This window comes from Vigna unguiculata, chromosome 9, assembly GCF_004118075.2.
Source record: "Vigna unguiculata cultivar IT97K-499-35 chromosome 9, ASM411807v1, whole genome shotgun sequence".
NCBI classification, from domain to species: Eukaryota; Viridiplantae; Streptophyta; class Magnoliopsida; order Fabales; family Fabaceae; genus Vigna; species Vigna unguiculata.
This window is the reverse complement of record NC_040287.1, coordinates 43,326,228-43,346,440: the sequence shown is the minus strand read 5'-3', so window position 1 is coordinate 43,346,440 and position 20,213 is coordinate 43,326,228. Positions and strand designations below refer to the sequence as shown.

Sequence of the window (20,213 nt, the reverse complement as noted above, 5' to 3'; positions counted from 1 at the left end):
AGGTTATGACATGTCACCAACGTAAATCTGACTATGATATGACTGTTTTTGTCTCATGGTTTTTTCTTTTCAACATTGTCTTAAGAAAAGTTGACCCATTTAGAATGGTAGAAAGGTTTTACTATGCAACTGGTGTTTCAGATTAAATTCCATCGACAAAAAACCAACAATGAAAGACATGTGTTACTTTTTTTTTTTAGAAATTTAAGAGTGAATTTAATTCTTATATTGATTAAAAATAAGAAAATAAAGCATTATATAAGAATAAACATCCATAAATTTATTACCTTAAGATTTTAGATTAAAAGTGGTATCAATGTCTTATGTAATTAGACTCAGATCTCATTGTTCTAAATTCTAAATCTCAGGTCTGATTAGTTGGAAGTCTCATCGATGTTTGATATCCTCAATAATTTATCTCTATAAACCTAACACTTCTTTTCTCCATTTTCTTTTGGTTCGATTTGCGTGTAAACTTGAAGTCTGTATTCTGGAATTTATAGTAAATACTTGTGTGCATAATTTGATGAATATTTTACAAATGAATCAAGTGTTTCAAATAAATTGAAGAGCAACACAGCCATGTGAATTAAATTTGAATAATGTAGGTAAGGTTTGGATGGTGACAAGAAAATAATTGATGAGGGAATCGGAATAGGAATTAGTGGAGGTGAATTGTGATTAGATGAGTATAATGAGTACAAGTGTTGCACGGCAGATAAATATGCAGATGGTTTTTGCGGGCGAAATATGGATCTAACCAATCGCATTTTCATCGTACAATCTAATCAAATTTCATCTATGATCTATGGCCTTTTTATACCATCTTGTCAACAAATATCAAATCAATGGCTTTCACCCTCCAATCAGTGTACTTTCATTAAAGGAGTACAGATCAGTGTATGTTGTTAATGTACCAATTACATCATATTTCAGGGAAATCAAATGTGGATCTAATCTAACCAATGCATTTTCTTATCCACCTAAATTTCTCTACCAATTACTACAAATTTTTCACATATTTGTAGTCAAAATAATATGGGAACACAGATATGTAAATTTTTTAGGCGTATTCAAACGATCCTATAGTGCATGTACAAATATTTTAGGGTATAACAAAAAAGTTTCGGATATATCTTGAACATGATAGAAATTGGTAAGATAAATTATTTAAAAGACTATGAATAATTTAGGATAATAAAGGAAAGATATAAAGGAGAAGAGATGAAAAGAAACCGTAAAGAAAAAGAGATATGAATTGAATCGTCTTCTTTTTGAAGAATACAAGACCACCTCTTTATAACTGTGAAAAAAGAATGATCTTAAAATTCCATAATTTATTATGAATATCTTGTTGTAACAACTCAACAATCATATTTGTTGTAATATCCAAATCAAAAATGATGTATTAATAATGACAAAAATAAACACTAGTCAGATCTTGATTTTTACCTCGTCTTATATGTTTTGGTTGTCCAGGAACTGAAACATATAATGGCGCGGTGGTATTTTTACAATTTCAGATAACATATTTTGCAATAACAAGATTTTACAAAAATATTTCCTTCATGTGTTATTTTCTTTTAGGTAATATAAATAATATAAATTTTTATTATTTTCTTCTGTTTAAAACACTCTTATTTTTCATGAGTCCATTCAAATAAAGCATAAAAAGCATCGCCTTCAATAAATGAGCAGTGAAGGTCATGAACACCTTTTTGCCCCCAGGTTTGAGAACACACTGCATGATGTTTTGAATACATGTGTCCCACGTTATTCTCCACCTTCAGAGCTGATTCTTCCTCGCACCTTCGTCTATAAATACACAAGAATATCCTAAACATTTTTCACCCAACCCAATTGTGAAAAACACTTTGAACTTCTAACAAACACTATAATACTGTAATGGCTATTCGTTTGCCTTGTGTTCTGAGTGCAAAATACATTCTTCGTCGATCTATTGCAGCTGCAACATCACTCGATGTGCCTAAAGGGCACTTTGCTGTGTACGTAGGAGAGGGTAAAAAGAAGAGATTTGTGATTCCAGTGTCAGTGTTGAATCAACCCTCATTTCAGCAACTGTTGAGCATCGTAGAGGAAGAATTTGGATTCAATCATCCAATGGGTGGCCTTACCATTCCATGCACAGAAGACATTTTCCTTAACATCACCTCTGCTTTTCGTAGGCCATGACATGCACGAACACTAAATTTCAAGACAGTTCTTGTTTTATGGTTTTTCCTTTTCACATGGGCTTTATACTCGTGCAGAAAAGTTTACTATGATGCTGTTGAATTTTGAGATATTACTATATATGTTCCACTTTGGTTGTTCTTTCTTAATTACTATTTCAACCATTTTGTTCTTCATGTATCAACTTTATATCGATCTAAATTCTTTCCGTTTACGTATTTCCTTGTCCTATATGAATTTTGTTTTAGTTCCTATGATTTATTTCTTAAATATTTTCTTTTTATCAACGATAATGAATATATATAAAATGAGAGTATTTAGGGTAGTTCAACACATACTTTATTTACCAAAGTGACATGAAGCATACTCAAAATTCCCCAACAGATACACTGTCAGCATATTAAATATCATAAGTATTCACGAAATATCAAGCAACAATGAGTGAACTCTTACAATACAATGAACATCTCAAAATTAATGATATTTTTGAAGATTGGAACAACTGGCTTACTGTCGAGATTGATGTTATTCCTTGTGTTTACGTTGGAAGTCGCACCCCGACTAGTGATAAGCCAATTTTATAATATATAAGTGAGGTATAAATTTCATTTTACAAGTCGATTTTTTTAGGGTTAAGTTAGATTTAAAATTCTCAATTACCATGTTAAACTTTCAACTATTTTTAAGTGGACCATGGGTTAATGATTCCTCTTTTTTTTTTCTCTGAATCTATAACTGCAGAGAACAAATCCCGTAGATTATAATATTTAGGTTTCAAAGATTCCATGAAACATAATAAACATATTAAATCAAAAATAGATCTTACAATAACTTAAAAAAAACTTATATCTATTAATTATCAAAACCAAAAAATTATAAAAAGTAAATATATATTTAAACATATTTTTAGCAAAATCGATAATGAGGATAAAATTACTCTTCACGGGTATAAATTGTGAAATTGTTGTAATTGGCAGAAAAAAAATGCAGTAGAGTAACAAACTAACCCTCACATCTTCATAAAACACTTTATAGGCATGTTATATATTTTTAATGTTTAGAAATTGTAAAGGGCAACTCATTGATTGAGTGGCAAACTAAACTAGTCCGTCGAATTAAAATGTGGAAAATACCTTTTGATTTAAGAGAAATCATTTTTGTTACGAAAACAAATTGCACTAATTAAGCATATACGAAACTCTCTCTTAATTTATTTGTGAAATAGACCGTTTTCCTTCTTTTTTTATCTCAAAATAACAATTATACAACACATTCAAATATATTCTTGTACAGTTTGCGCCATCACGTGGCTGAAGGTTTGAATAGACTGTGACAGACTATTTCAATCCTTCGCCAACAGGCAAAAAAATTAGATGGGGCATAAGGGTTAAAGCTAAATCGTTTCCTTACAAATGTTGATATCACTAAAAAAACTAACAGTTCAAATTTTTTTAATGCGCTTCTTTAATCGTTAGTGCAGCCAATATGAATAAGCAATGAATTATAACTTCTAAAGAAAATATGATTCTAATGGAATTTGATTTTTATCAGCAATTATAATATGTTTAGTTTTTGTTAGAGGAAGAATTGAAGTCAGAACCTCTCCCACCATCTCTTTTAAATCCCACCAAATTAATTTTATTTCTCTAAATTGTTAGCATGAAAGATCAAACCCACGACATTTTCATCTCTTCTCTTCCTTCTCTCCACTAGGCAACTCTATCACTCCTTCTAAAAGAAATTTGATGAGACTCGGTTAAATACATTCTAAGATAATAAAACATTTTATACCCTTTTTATTAGAGATGTCAAAATGGATTCTAACCCATAAGCCAAACCAGCTTACCACGGGAGTGGGTTGAATTGAGAAAATTTTACTTTTTTTCGAAAGCCAATTGAATAGAATACGACTCACTTAACTCACGGATTAGACGGGTTTGAGCCAGGTTGAAAGTGGGTTGACCCACTTACCCACCAACAATTTTTTAATTTTTTTTTGTTATAATTATTTACTATTTATAACTATATAGGTTCATAATCCCATATTTTTAAATACTAGAAGGTTGTTCTATAATATTTGAATCGTTTGAATGTTTGATTTATTTGTTTATGAAGTTATATACCTTGATACTTTAATCTTTAACTTATCTTTACAATAATACTTTGAGAATTAAGTGAACACTTTGATTCCACTATTATAAAAAATAAATTGAATTAATTCACTCTTATTATAATATAATAAATATATAAAATAAATTGTAATAAAAGATATTTCGTAAGTGAACCAACCAACTCAAATCGGATTGCAAAATTTATGTCTCACCAAAAAAGTGAGTTAGATTGAGCTGACCTATTTATAATTCAACCCGTAATGAACCAACCAATCTGAATTGGATTGACTCACTTTCACACCCTTATTTTTTATATTATGTAAAGTATTTTTGTCTAATTGACGCAATATATATGGTAATCTACATAAAAGTAAAATAGCAAATGAAATATCTAGAAATAAAATTTAACTCATTAGTTTATTCTACCAAAGGATTAAGGTGGGAATAAATGATATTATGTGTTGAACAAATCGAGTCTGAATTCAATTTGAAAGTAGTTCAGTTTTGATGCGACTAGGAAATAATTGATCACGGAAATTGCATTCCGATCAGATGAGTATATGTATATTCAGTACATGTTTTGCACGGCAAATACTTGCAGATGATTTCTGAGGCCAAATATCGTGAATCTAACAAATTACACTTCCATCGTACAAAAGAGCTGTTCATAATAATACTCACACGATCGTCAAGAAAAAGTATATCAAATTGTGATTTTATCAACCAGTGGACTTGAATCAAAAGATTATAGATCGATGAGTCCAAAAATATAAGACGAAATTTGAAGAGAAATGTGGATCTATTCTAACCAATTGCATCTCCACCGTACAAAGAGGTAGAAGCTTGCATTTATGTGACGTTTGTTGAAATAATAAATTTGTGGGAGTCATGTACATGTGTTCACTAAGACATGATCACTTGGTCATAGAAGCAGCGAAGTTCACGAACACGTTTTGGCCAATAAGTTTGAGTACACACTGCGCGTTCTTTTCAATGCATATATGTCCCACACCAATTAATCTTCCTCACGCTTTCATCTATAAATACACACACAATATCCCACACTTTCTCCACACACCTCAATTAACCTCTTCCAACTTCTAACCAATACCATTATATTCCACACATGGCTATTCGTTTGCCCAGTGTTCTGAGTGCCAGACACATTCTTCGGCGATCGAGTCTTTTCGCAAATCATGCAGCTGCAACATCACTCGATGTGCCCAAAGGCCACTTTGCTGTGTACGTAGGAGAGGGTGAAAAGAAGAGATTCGTGATACCGGTTTCATATTTGAACCACCCTTCATTTCAAGAGCTTCTGAGTATAGCAGAGGAAGAATTTGGCTTCAGTCATCAACTGGGTGGCCTCATCATTCCCTGCACACAAGAATTTTTCCTTAACATCACCTCCACCTTACATAGGCTATGATCTGCATTTTATCATATCACAGTTTTTTTCTTCATGTTTTTTTGCCTTTTTTGCCTTTCAACATGTGGTGTCACAAAAGTTTACCCCTGCTGAAAGGTTTCTAATATGAAACATTAATTGTATCATTGGCAAAGAACATCAGTACAAAAACAATGAGATTACAAACTTCACTATATTCCCTGTTGTTTACAGTTTTTTTTTTATCTCCTTTTCTTTTGGTTCTTCAATGGTGTGTTTCACTGTATATATCTACGTACTAATCTAGAACTGAAAGAAACTTTGATATCCTTATGTCAAAATCATTGTTAAATTCTCAAAATTTCCTACAAAAGCACTGGGGCACATGGTTTTTTTAAGTTAGGAATCGTACAGGAATCATTCAATAATTGAGTGGACAACTAAGTAGTCAATTGAATTAAAATGATATGACAAATACCTCTTAATTTAATTATTGGTGAAATAATAATAATATAATATAATATATAATAGGCAAGAAGCCTTCCTTGAAAAAGCACTAGACAGTACTATCACAATATAGCATGATGTCCACACCACACAAATCGACTAAGTAGGATCCGAGAAGCTTCCTCTTCTGATAACGGAGCACAGTTAACAGCTCAAAAATTAATGGTGGAAGACCCAAAATGTTTTCTATCATAACTTCCAAAAGAGATACGAATCACACAAGTTTGATATGCAACACGTCTTCGAGTTTAGAGAATAAAAGATTCGCATTATACTGATATATTAAAAGATTTGAGAGGGAATTTGAGCTGTATGTGTTTATAGTACTTCTTAGAGGGGTGATTAACAACTAATTAACAATTTAACAAACATCTCCATTAAGAGCATATTGCAAGTTGTAGCTATATTTGACCCAAACAGACAAACGTCAATGGATTTAAGGTACTGAGAAGTTTCTATGTATGTTGTTTGGCACATTAACAAGTAGTATCTTAGGGTTTAGTCAGAAGAAAGAAAGAATATAAGTGATGTAAGTTATAGGAATGTAAGGATTCTCTTTCAACTGAAGCCATGTACATCGGTCAATTGCCTCCAATAAATCAAAGTCTAAAAGCAGTATGAATTTAATTTGAATTTAATTAGCCTTGGAAAGTTGACTAGGAAATAATTGACCATAGAATTCCAATCCCTGGACTTACATTCTGATTGGAGCAGTACAGTCGAATATTCAGATGACAGAAACGTTGATTTAGGCAATTAAATTTCCATCGTACAAAGTGGTGGTTGATACTATACCCAAATGAAAATCTAATCAAGTCACTGTCCCAGTTACATACATATCTTATCAAAAAAAGTAGAGTCGCATTAATTATGATTAGATCAATGGTGTTTACACTCTAATCTTGAACTTGCATTATGAGTTTATGACTTGGTACAAATCAGTATATGCTATTGCACAGCTAATAATCAGATGATTTTTGTCTATTTGAGGTGAAACGTGGATCCAATCCAACCAGTTACATTTCAAACGTACAAAAGAATGGTAGCAATTGCACTTGCATCGTCTTTTCAACAAACAGTAGACGCACCCGTGTTTGAAGATAAATTATTTCTGAACGTTGGAGTCTTAATTCAAACGTGATTGTAAGTTTCATGTTGGTTGAAAATGAGAAAATAGAATATTATATAAGAATAAAGACTCATGAACCTATTGTCTTAAGATTTTGGATTGAGAGTAATTTCAATATCTTATGTGATTGGATTTAGATTTCATTGGTGTTACATTTTCCTAATAAAACTTTATCTGTAAATCTAATAATATCAACCGGTAAAAATTCATTATCAGTGTAACTGATAAGATAAACAGTGATGAATTATTTTATTACTCGCCGACCAAAACAAAAAGATGAAATAGTGAATTCTATAATGTTTCTGAAGTCATTCTCAAAAGTGATCATAAAGTATTCTATGTATGTTAAATCAATTTGGGGAGGCAAGTGTAGGTGTTTTCTGAGAAGTGGTGAGTTTGTGCAATAAATAAGAAGAGAGGGTCAGGAACGCGTTTCATGCCGATTATATTGAGTACAAGCCGCGTGATCTTTTGGATGCATATGTCCCACACTAATAAAAACCCACTCTTTCCACCCTATGCTTTCATCTATAAATGCACACAATGTACTAAGCATTTTCCACCAACTCAATTCTCTTGCAAGCTCTAAACAACACTAACAATGATGGCTATTCGTTTTCCAACTTCCTTCGGTGCCAAACACATCCTTCGCAGATCTAATCTGGCAGCTGCAACATCACTCGATGTGCCTAAAGGGTACTTTGCTGTGTACGTAGGAGAGGGTGAAAAGAAGAGATTTGTGATACCAGTGTCAGTGTTGAATCAACCCTCGTTTCAAGAACTGTTAAGTATAGCAGAGGAAGAATTTGGATTCAATCATCCAATGGGTGGCCTTACCATTCCATGCACACAAGATATTTTTGATAACATCACCTCTGGCTTACATAGGCTATGAAATGATGCAGCTAAAGTAGATCTGAAGATGGTTTTTGTGGCATAGTTTTTTTTTTTCCTTTCAACTATGACATGATGCAGATAAAGTAAATCTGAAGATGCTTTTTGTTGCATAGTTTTTTTTCCTTTCGAAGTGGGGTTAAGAAAAAGTTCCCCTTGCAGAAAGGTTTACTGTGTAATTGGGTTTTCAGGTTACCTTGTATCATAGCAAATAACTCTATAAACGGATGAAAACATTACTACATTCCATTTTTGCTTTCCGCTTCGTTCTTTTTGGGAATTTGAAGCCAAGCTTTTACTCGTAATTATGATAGATATTTTAAAATTATATTTAAATTGTTTATATTATCTGACAATTTGTACTTTAATATTAAGTAAAATATTATTATAAAACATACTTAAAATATTAAATAAATTTAATAAAATTTAATTAAAAAAAATAATTTATATATTTCGAACGATTAAATTAATCTAAGATTTTGTGATAGATTAATTTTAAAATTTATGTCTATTTACATGTGTATCCTCTAATGATTTTGTAATTATTTTAACTTTTGTAAAGGAAGAGGTCTCGCGGGACGAAGGAACAGTGATGCTTATTGTATTGTACCCTACTTCAGGATTTATAGATTTTTGTTATGTATGTGGTGTGCTATACTTCAATAGTTGAATACTTCGTCCTAATTTTGTAATAACTTTTGCATGATATCTAGTTTCTCCATCTTGCTTACTTTTTGTCCATTTTCTGTCTTATGATTGAGCAATAGCATTTATGCACCCTGAATCTTGTGAATGTAGCCAGCATCAACATTAACAGGATCGACTCTTCTTGATTCCATTTTCATTTTCATATTACATGTCTAAGTCCAACATATTCGAGTTTTTGCACCAATCTGGTGTAAGTGGCGATGTCTCGGCCATTAAGAAACTCCACGCTCAGCTACTCAGAACAGGCATGATCTTCCTCTCCCATCATCTCCACACCCAACTCATTGCCACATACGCAGCATGCCTCCCTCACAATAACCTTCACTTGCTCAAAAACTTCTTCAAATGCATGAATTCCACCAACCCATTACACTTCAACGCCATAATATCTTATTTCTGTCGCAAAGGTTTCCCCTTTCTCGCTGTCGCCTCCTTCTCTTTCATGCACACCAACGGAGTCCCGTTAGATACCTACGCTTTGTGTAGCACGTTAACCGCTTCGTCCAAAGTCAAAGATCTTAATTTTGGGAAACAGATACATACCCAGGTGCTAAGATCAGGTTGGTCTTCTAGCGTATTTGTGGGTAGTGCTCTCATCGATCTGTACTCCAAATTGTCAAATGTACAAGATGCGGCCCTTGTGTTCGATGAAATTCCCGAGAAGAACACTGTGTGTGCCAATGCACTTTTGTCAGGTTATGGCGAAGCTGGGCTTTGGGCTCGGGAACTTGAACTTGTTAGGAAGATGCACGAGTTGAAATTGAAGCATGATCACTTTACTCTATCAGCAGCATTGCGTGCATGCACCGGATTGTCTGCTGTTGAAATGGGTAGGCAAGTGCATGGTTACTTGCTCCGTACGACACCTGATGTAGAGAGTGATGTGTTTCTTCAGAGCGCGTTGATCGAGATGTATGGAAAGTGTGGATCAGCAAAGAAGGCTCGGCAAGTGTTCGAGTTGGTTGGGATGGAGATTAGGAAAGAAGGAAGAAGCAGGGACATTGTGTTATGGACTTCAATGCTGGGAGTGTACGGTAGGAATGGCCATTACAAGGAAGTGATTGATTTGTATGATGAGATGGGGATGGAAGGAATTCGGCCTGATGGAATAGCATTCTTGACAGTGATATCTGCTTGTGGTCGCACTGGTCAAGTTCATGCTGGTGTCAAGTATTTTGAATCAATGACCAATGAGTTCAAGTTAGATCCTGGTCCAGAACATTGCAGCTGCCTGGTTGATTTACTTTGTAGGGGTGGTGAATTGCAGAGGGCATGGGAATTGTTGAATGACACACTCAATAAGGGAATGGGAAATTGTACTGTTTCAATGTGGGGAGCTCTAATCAGTGCTTGTGTGGATCGAGGGGATTTAGAGCTGGGAAAGTTGGCAGCTCAGAGGGCTCTAGAGTTAGATCCTCAAAATGTTGGGATATGCATTATGCTGTCAAATCTATATGCCAGGTTTGGAATGTGGGAAGAAATTGGAAACTTGAGGTTATTGATCAAAACAAGAGGGCTAACGAAAGATGTTGGATGCAGTTGGGTTCAGGTCACTGACTAGTTCAATGGATTCTCTCTAGATGCTGCACCATGTAAACTAGCAGAGAGCAAAACACAGGATTCGGATCTAAGATCATTCATGATATTCTCTTTGATGATTTCTTATGCAAATTTATTTTCGGTCCGAAATGATTCAAAAGTGCAGTCTGTTATATGTGTACATATGTGACAACTAAGAATAGAGAAAGCATACAAGTTTATTTTTGTTTCTGAAAACAAAAAACAAACGAAAAGAGGGAAAAAAGAGAAGGAAAAACGATTGGGCCTTGAGCCCAGGAAGGGTTTCACTATTTCTAAACAAAAATTAAAAAAAAATTAAACTAATACTTCATGGTCTAAATTAAGAGTTTAAAATCTACACCATCACTATAAAATATATTTCAATTAGAATGTGATAAGTTATTTAAATTTGTTTTAATTAGAATTCCATAACTTATTTTAATTTCTTTAATAAATTTTCATAACCATGTAAGTATTTTTAATTATAATTGATAAATCTTAAATAATTTAAACTGATCTTATTTTCATCCTCCTAACAAATTTTTTTAACCTCTTCCGATGATTGTCCCCATCACTAATAATGTTAGACATAAGTTTGGGGAGACCGATGTGAATCAATTTCAACTATATGGATTCAACTTAGTACGATTAAGTAGATTAGTGGATTAATTCATGATGTTTTATTTTTTAATTTATTTTATATATTTATTGTAGTATAATTAAAAATACATCGACTCAACTCATATTCTCGTAATAGTACAATTAAAATATTTATCTATTCCATCAAACATTATTAGTTCAAAATAAAAACATTAATCAATATAATTTAACAAATTATTTAATTAAATATTTAAATTATTTAAATAATATCGAATAATATTTAACTTTTTTAAAAAATAAAAATATTCGATCTACATAATTACTAATAATAAATAATTATAATAAAAAATATAGAAAAATAATAAAAAATTATTGATAGTTGCGAATCGATCCACCTTCCATTCGATTTAAATCTATTTAACTCGTATTTTCTTCCTCTCACATTTAAAAAAATAATTTTTCTCTTATCCAACTTAGTTTGAATTCTTATAAGTCAAGTTGACTCATGAATTTGAACTTATTTTTATATCATTAAATTATTTTTATGATAATTAATATATATATATATATATATATATATATATATATATATATATATATATATCCTTACATAAATAATCTGAAGTCTATCTTCTAAAGGCAGGAATGTGTTTATCTAATGTGCTTTTAAGGTGGTCCCCATGGATGTACATACATAGCCTTGTTAGTTTATGTGGTTCCAAAGTTGCTTACCAAATGAAACCACTTTCCATCTCTACCATATCATATCAATCTGTACTTTATAAAATAATTCATATTTTCCATCACACACAACACAAACCTACTTATCCAAATCAATTTTATTCTTATAACACATCTTTCTTTTATCCAAACTCTCCAACTGTCTTTTTCAATCCAATGTCTGCCAAATATATTAAGAAGTTCAAAAATATTATTATTTGAGCATAAAATTTGTTCCCATACTTTTATATTATTATTTTATTAATTTAATTTCTATACCTTTATAATATAAAGAATTATATTATCAAAATAAAGATTATTTCCCTTCATGTTATTATTTTACAGATCGTTATTTCCCTTTTAGTGTACATTTAAAGATTAAAAACCAATATGTGTATCAATATTTACTACATGTGCATAAGAATAAAAAAAATCATTGGACACGTTACAAATATACTTATCTCAAATTTTAAACACTAAAAGTAAATTTAAGTCTGACAAAAAAAATTTATACGAACACTTTTCTCAATGTTATAAAATTATAAAAATATCGTTTTTGTAGGTTGTAAACATAGGAGTTCTGGAGCTGTAAAATAAAAACAATGAATTTCTTCCTCTTAAAAAGTTAATAAGTTGGGCTTCATTAATTTTAACTCTCTCATAAATTTATGATATTTTTAGTTGAGTTTTTATTAAATTTTGGTTGTTTATGGAGTATTTCAAAATTTTATATTTTTTAATTGAGTTGCTACTTTTAATTTTTTTTTATCAGATGATTTCACTATTATTTTATTCAGTTATCTTCCTTAATTGTTTTTTTTTTTATTAATATGAAATGATATTGTGATTCATGTAAAATTATAAGTAATTAATTTATATTATTTTAACTAAAAATGTATAAATGTATTGAATATTGATATTGTCATGCCTTTCGATAATGTCTATCATCACAATGACTTTCATAACATCATCTTCCACCAACTAAGGGACTATTGTCCTCACCATCATTAATGTAGGTAACATCATCTATTATGTTTTAATTAAACTAACAAAAATCATATGTCATTTTATGTTAATTAATATCGTTTATATTCACTATAAAACTTCACCCTATTTTCACATTGCAATATAACACTCACATCACTCAAGTAATAAAAAAAAGTTTAATTTCAGAAACTCATAATATAAGAATTTTTGCATATAAGAATTTTCGTAATTAATGACAAATATGTATCAACGAATTGATAATTATTGATAAATTACAAAATTTATTAATAAAATTTATCGACATTTACTTTACCGATAAATTTTTAATTGTGGATAATTCATTGATAAAATCAAATAACTAACAAACAAATTGTGTATATTGATATTGTTAGGAATCTAAGTATGAGTCTAAGTTATTGGTTAGATATGAGAAAGTAGAACACTATATGAGAATAAAGATCCATAAATTCATTGTCTTAAGGCTTGCTGGAAGGGGGTGTACGTTGAAGGGACTCACCCTTGAAGGGAGATTGTTAGGAATCCAAGTGTGAGTCTAAGTCTCACATTGAATAGAAATTAGAAAGTAGAGCACTATATAATGATAAAGACTCATAAACCCATTGTCTTAAAGTTTTAGGTTGAGAGTAGTGTCAATGCCTTATGTGGTTGGACTCATGTTTCATTAGTGTTTGTTCTCCAGGTGAACCCCCTCCTTAAAAACCTAACAGATCTACATGTAGTGTCAGTTGAAAATACCAAAGTTTAGAATACTCAATGAAAAAACAAATTTAATAAAAATTCAAATAAAATTACTCAAAATGTATGTACATGGTACAATTTGGTAGAAGCTTCCAAGGGCTTGCGTAAAATTATTTCTTGCAGATAATTTTCGCAGAAAAATCCGTAAGGAATAATTGATATTCTAGAAGAGAAACTAACATTTTACTTGTAACTTCGAAACGGTATCGTATGGATTAATCTTCATAACTTAAAAAAGTTGAAATTTTGAACTTTTTATTTTAACATGTGATCTCGGATATATAGTAGTTATTAAAAGCTGTTGAAACCATACCACGAGACCCTACAATTACCTCAGTATGTTGTTTTGAGAAGAGAACTTTAAGGACAAGAGAACTTTAGGGGCAAGAGTAACATGGCTTTCATGTGCCACATGAAAGGTAAAGTCCCTATCAACTTAAAACAATATCCCTTATGCTCAATTAATCTCCTTAGCTTTTGCTGCAAATTTATCAGCTTTTCAATCATTCCCATTTTTCTCTAATTAATCTCATTCACGGATCATCGAGTATGTGTAAGGAATCAATTTGGAATGTCTATTAATTTTTTCTGTATTATTTTTCTATTATATCTTTAAAATATATTGATGATTACTAATTTTAAAGTTTTAAAATATATTAAAAAGAATTTTAAAATATTTATATAATGTATTTTTAATGTTCAACAAATAATAACACCAAAAAATTTAATATAAAATCTACATTCACAAGATAGATAACATTCACTAAACTAGTTTCTTGTTGCAAAAAAGAAAAAAAGAACTTTCACTCATTGAATGAACTAGTGCATTCCTTAAAATCTCACTTTAACACTACTAAAAAAACTCATTTCTTTTATCAATCTTTTTTTGAATTTTTTTTTTCAGAAAATACTAACAAATTTTATTATGAAAAAAAAATTGTAGAAAATTATTGTCAATTTTTTGTATAAAATATTTTTTGTAAAAAATTTTGTAAAAAATACTTACGAATTTTATAATTTTATAAGAAATAATTACTCAGGAAGAGATTACCTACCAATTAAGATTCATACAAAAAATAGCAAAAAAAAAATTCTTACAAATTTCTTTAACAAATTTACAAAAAAGTTCACATATAATAAGAGAATATAATAAGAGAATTTTTAGTACAGTTAATCATCTTTCATCTTTGTGAAAATGTGAGCAAATAATTTATGCAATCCAGATATTTTAAGTTGGGTATATTGTGTACTAGTTTTTGATTTTCTGAACAAGCAAAATTGTAAAGGTGGTTGGAATTTGTCCTGTAAAAGTGTTTTGTGTGATCTTAATATTATCATTGTTTGGCACTGAGAAAAACAAAGGCTGGAGGACAGATCACAGAAATTTCAGGACACTGCCGTATACGAGTCACTTAGCTTTCGAATATCACTTTTTCAGCGTAGGAAACGTGGTAAAAAAGAAGCAAAACAAAAACGAAGGCAGGGTTAGAACACTATAATGTGGTATATATCTGATATAGATTTGTGTCTGGTAACAATTTTTGTATATAGTGTTGATGTTTAGGCAGGACCACATGGGAAAGCTTGCAGTATTGAGACACTTATAATTGTAGTAGCAAACATCGAAGTAGTGATATGTAGGTTGAGAAATTGACAACAAAAAAATAGCTTTAATTACCACTTTTCTTATACTTTGATCTTATCCCTTTCTTCTTCCGAAGAAAAAAAGAACCAACCACGTTGAGCATGACCTCTCCAAATCCATGTTCATGTTCAAAACTTACATGACAGCTTAGCTTGTTTTCTCCTGCTTTTTTTCTTAAATAATCACAATATAGACATGTGCAATTACCATCCAAATACTCAAATTCTTATCCAATTATTCGTGCAACTGAAAGGTGGTGAAGCATTTTCTCGGAAGATACATAGTAATAGCTTTATCAGGTTTGCTTTGAAGTTGATAGTGAGAAAAAAAAATGTAAATTTTGAGAGAAAATTTAATAAAAACAACATCGTGTGCATGTGTTGATCTTGAACTGTCACGGTCTATTACGGTTGAGGTTTATCCGTATGTTGATGCAGATTAACTGTTGGTATGACACTGAACATGTTGAGTTCTACATGATACTGACATGTTCATGAAAGTGGGACATGAATAATATTTTGCAGGAAAAACAAGTGGGAAGCCAGCTGCACTCATGAATGCAGTGTTCGAAACGGGAATGCAAAAGATGAACAAGGTGAGATTAGTATTCGATTTGAGGATAAAGTAACGATGTATTTAGTATGGTACCGAGTTGAAACCGTCGAAAGTAGGAGAATTTAGGAACACACATGGGTTTCTGCAAAGTTGGTTTTGTTTTGCATTGAGTGTAATGTCGGATTGAAGTTGATTTCACGTGTCATTCATGAGGTCGCAGCATCACAAAACAAAACCAACAATCGCAAAATCCAAATCAATACCATCACCAGGTTGTACCGGAGAGTACTTGTAGGTCCGTCGTCAGGTGATACTAATTCCCCTGCAACGCTTAAACCAAATAAATTATTATAGTTTGTGACATGTTGATCTTAAAAAATAAATAATTTATACCTATTTTCTTTATTTGTCTTTGCTACATTATTATTTAATTTGCGTGTTTGTCTTCACCTCTTTCCTTGGTATAATTTGTTAGGAAATTTTATGAACGTATGATGGTGGCATGTCTTGATTTTTGCGTGCTTGTGGGGATAGATGCGTACAAATAAAATAAAATTTATTTGCTTGTTGTAATTAAAGAATAGCCACTGATCGTATATAAATACCCAAAGGGGTAAGGGTCGGTGGGGTTAGGTGTGCGATATAAGCCACAGAAATACGTATATATTATTTTCTTTTCGCATAGTGTGTGTATTATATTGTATATTTATTAATCATCGATTAATTTTATATAAGTTAATGACGTTCTCTATCTTTTTAATATATATATATATATATATATATATATATATATATATATATTTCACTGTTACTCCAGCAAGCTTATTTTTTAAACAATAATAATCAAATATAAGTTAACAAGTACGGAGATAACATATATTCTTAAAAGTAACAGTACTTCCTGTTCTCCTGAATATGTATATTTTGGGGGGGAAAAAAACACAAGTACATTTACAACCCATAATTTTTCTTGATCGTGCAAAAAAAAAAATACTTTATGTTTTATACGCCCAAAATGATATAATGTAGTAAGGACGAGATTTTACATGTGAATAAATACTTTAGTTTTTACTTAAAGCGAAACGTGACTCAAGGGGAATGGAGAAGATGAGAAATTTGCTTGATATATGTCTCTCGAAAACAAAACTAGAAATAAAAAGTTTCGAAAAATAAAAATTGAATTTCATCAAGAACCAGTTACATCCGATCACAAACTACAAAATCAAAATCCCGTAGATTTATCCGATATAAATCAGAAATACTTAAATATAATAATTATAAATGAAAATACTTTTTAGTATATGACTTTTAAGAAAGAAAAAAAAATTAAGAACTAAATTTTAACAATTTTTTTTTAATTTTACATTTTTTTCATTTTTTAATATTCTAAATTAATTAAAAAATATCACTTCAAATTATAAAAGGAATTGTCAAAATTTAATTGTAAAAATATCATTATCTAAAAAAACCAACAAAATGTTTTTTCAAGATTTATGAGAACATTTTCTTTCAATTTATTATTTTCTTAAAGCTAAATTTTAATTTTAGAAAAGCATCAGTAATTGAGCTTTATAGCAGTAGTGATCTATATCTACACGAGAATAAGAATGTATAGGTACATCCCTAATTAAAAGAGAAATATTTTATTTCCTTTAATCTTATGTATCTTAACTTGTTGATTATTATTTATGATAGATAGGTGTATAGTTGAGAATGTTTATAAAAGTAAATTATCTTAGGGTATAGCACAATATAAATTATGAGCCATATAGAAATATTATGTATTTAAAATATTCCTCCATTATATATTTAAATTATAATTCAATATGCCCATATATTAAAAGTATTTAAAAAATATAAGTTAATAAAGAAATAAAAGTTGAAATGATGTAAGAGATGAAAGTGGAGGTATAGATAGGGTCCATGTCAACGTTGGCATTGGGAGGACCAACATAGAACAGTGAAGGACAGTGGTTTGGTTCCCACCATGTCCTTCCACAAAAACACATACCCCAAAACACCCGTGCCCTCTCTTTCTCTTCATAAATACACCCCATTCACCTTCTTTCTTCTTCATCATCAACTTCTAATTCTCTCTCTCTCTCCCTCAAAACATGGCCATCAGAAAATCAAACAAAACCTCTCAAACCACAGTCCTCAAACAAATCCTCAAGAGATGTTCCAGCCTGGGAAAGAAGAACGACTACGACCACAACCATGATGCTCTTCCCCTCGATGTTCCCAAAGGCCATTTCGCCGTCTACGTCGGAGAAAACAGAAGTAGATACATTGTCCCCATCTCCTTTTTGACTCACCCTCAGTTTCAGTCCCTCCTTCGACAGGCCGAGGAAGAGTTTGGCTTCGATCACGATATGGGACTCACTATCCCCTGCCAAGAAGTTGTTTTCCGCTCTCTAACATCAACGCTACGATGATCAGAGATCAATTGCTTCAACAATTAAGAACAGAGATCCAAGGTGGCTGGCCAAGACGAAGCTTCTTCTGCTTCTCTTTTTTAACACCCATCGTCAATCTCTCTTCACCGTCTATGCATTGTGTTTCTCACGATCTGCGTCTTTTTGTCCCATTCTTTTTTTTTTTCTTCTTCTGCTTTTTAACAGCTAGCCCCATTTGGGCTTTTAGATGTTCATCATGAGACTCTAACTTTTTGTCCCCATGAGGAATTTCTAGGGGTGAAAATTGTATAAAGGGTTCGCTGTTCGTCAAATTTTCCTCGCAGGGGTTCTATACTATTGCCCTGTGAGAGAATTTAGTTTTTTTCAATGGAATCTAGGAAGTTTGATTTCACAGATAGATACCTTTCTCTGTTTCTCTGTTACTCTCTCCCTGTACAAAAATCTTTCTCTGTTAAGATTTGTACCTGGACAGAAACAGATAATATTGTATCCAACATAAAAAAGAATCATTCATAAACTTAACTAAAAAAGTTTCCTTTTTTTTTTTCCTTGCACAAAAAGTACAAACGAAAGTTTTACCACAAGTGTGTAAAATTAGGAGTAAATATTATTTTGGTTCAAGTGAATTTTAAAATTAATTTATTTTAAAATTTTAGAATAATTTATTATTTTATTTTTTAAAATACGTAAATTTAATATTTTTAATTAAATTTTATTAAATTGATTTAATGTTTTATATATATTTTAGTATTATATTTTGAATTTTTTATATTATTTAATATATTTTTATTTTAATATTAAATTAATTATTATAATAAAATATGTTTGAAATATTAATAAATTTAATAAAATTTATTTAAAAATTTATATTTATATATTTTAAATAATAAAAAATTAAATTAGTCAAAATTTTGAGATTAACCGATTCTAAAATTCAGTTTAACTCTAAAAAATTATAACTGACCAGACGAGAGTGTGAAAATTTTTGAAACGGTTTACAATAACGAGAAATAAAAGAAGGGGACGGAGAAACAGTAGTGAGAGAAAGTGGTGTACTTAAATGTGTACGGATATCTGGTTGAACTTTAAAATAAGAAAAGGAGGTAGAATGGCCCACATCACATACTATGATTCCATATTAAGGAAGAATATGTCCACGCCCCAAACAGAACTAATATAAAATCATGTTACTTTTTACCTGTGTGGAGAACAGATTGAAAAAAAAAAAAAACTAAAAATTGATATGATTTGTATTATTAAAAAAATAACTACATTTATAATATAATGGATTATCTTCAAAATATAATTAATTATGTATTTTATTTTGAGTACATTGTTTTATGAGTTTGATACCTCAATTTTTATGTTTTTCTAATAATTATTCTAACCTTTTTTAACTTTTTTTCTGTTCTTCAATACTCTCTTTTGCATCTTCATAAATAGATACACTTTTAAACAATAATATATTTCTGTATACATACCATATATACCCATAAATCTACTCAAAATAAAGAAAGAAAAATTAACATGGAAACAAACTATTTTCTTTATTTTTATCTTTTATTTAAAGCTTCGATCTTTTTTTCTGGTTTCATTTCTTTCTTCTTAACGAAACAATGAGTTAGATAACTAAACTCACCCCAAACTTGCTTACTTAACATGTCTTTTATACGTTCTACATCATTCACAGCTTAATAATCTCGTATAATTTCTTACAAAATAGTTAATTTCTTATATTATATAACTTTTTACATTTTACTTAAAAGTTTCATCATGTGGGTAACATTTTTTTTTATTTTTTTCAGAGTCAATAGTTCTCTTACATATCGAAGTAGTAAAAAGAAAAGAATGAGTGCTTCTTTTCTTAGATTTAGATTGTACCTCTACTTACAATATCAAATGTTTTATAATTTATCTGTATAGTAGGCGGGATACTTAACGCGTTAGCTACAGCATTGCACGGGTCGATACGCACAGCGCCTAGTATCCATTGTTTACGACTAGGACTACTGGGTATCTAATCCCATTTGCTCCCCTAGCT

At 30.7% G+C, this 20,213-nt stretch overlaps 5 protein-coding genes across 5 annotated transcripts; all 5 read left to right on the top strand.

Annotated features, from left to right (window-relative positions):
- The first annotated feature begins 1,868 nt into the window (after positions 1-1,868).
- On the top strand, positions 1,869-2,306 carry LOC114164338 (auxin-responsive protein SAUR20-like). Its single transcript, XM_028048973.1, has one exon. It carries the CDS (start codon positions 1,906-1,908, stop codon positions 2,191-2,193), a length of 288 nt encoding a protein of 95 aa, XP_027904774.1. The 5' UTR covers positions 1,869-1,905; the 3' UTR covers positions 2,194-2,306.
- Positions 2,307-5,363: 3,057 nt separating this feature from the next.
- On the top strand, positions 5,364-5,906 carry LOC114164336 (auxin-responsive protein SAUR23-like). The gene has a single exon (XM_028048971.1). The coding sequence runs from the start codon at positions 5,431-5,433 to the stop codon at positions 5,731-5,733; it is 303 nt and encodes a 100-aa protein (XP_027904772.1). The 5' UTR covers positions 5,364-5,430; the 3' UTR covers positions 5,734-5,906.
- A 1,955-nt stretch (positions 5,907-7,861) lies between these two features.
- Positions 7,862-8,470, top strand: LOC114164337 (auxin-responsive protein SAUR21-like). The gene has a single exon (XM_028048972.1). It carries the CDS (start codon positions 7,929-7,931, stop codon positions 8,220-8,222), a length of 294 nt encoding a protein of 97 aa, XP_027904773.1. The 5' UTR covers positions 7,862-7,928; the 3' UTR covers positions 8,223-8,470.
- Positions 8,471-9,077: 607 nt separating this feature from the next.
- Positions 9,078-10,490, top strand: LOC114163746 (pentatricopeptide repeat-containing protein At3g12770-like). The gene has a single exon (XM_028048040.1). It carries the CDS (start codon positions 9,078-9,080, stop codon positions 10,488-10,490), a length of 1,413 nt encoding a protein of 470 aa, XP_027903841.1.
- A 7,233-nt stretch (positions 10,491-17,723) lies between these two features.
- Positions 17,724-18,702, top strand: LOC114164298 (auxin-responsive protein SAUR50-like). Its single transcript, XM_028048910.1, has one exon. It carries the CDS (start codon positions 17,870-17,872, stop codon positions 18,188-18,190), a length of 321 nt encoding a protein of 106 aa, XP_027904711.1. The 5' UTR covers positions 17,724-17,869; the 3' UTR covers positions 18,191-18,702.
- Positions 18,703-20,213: the final 1,511 nt, after the last annotated feature.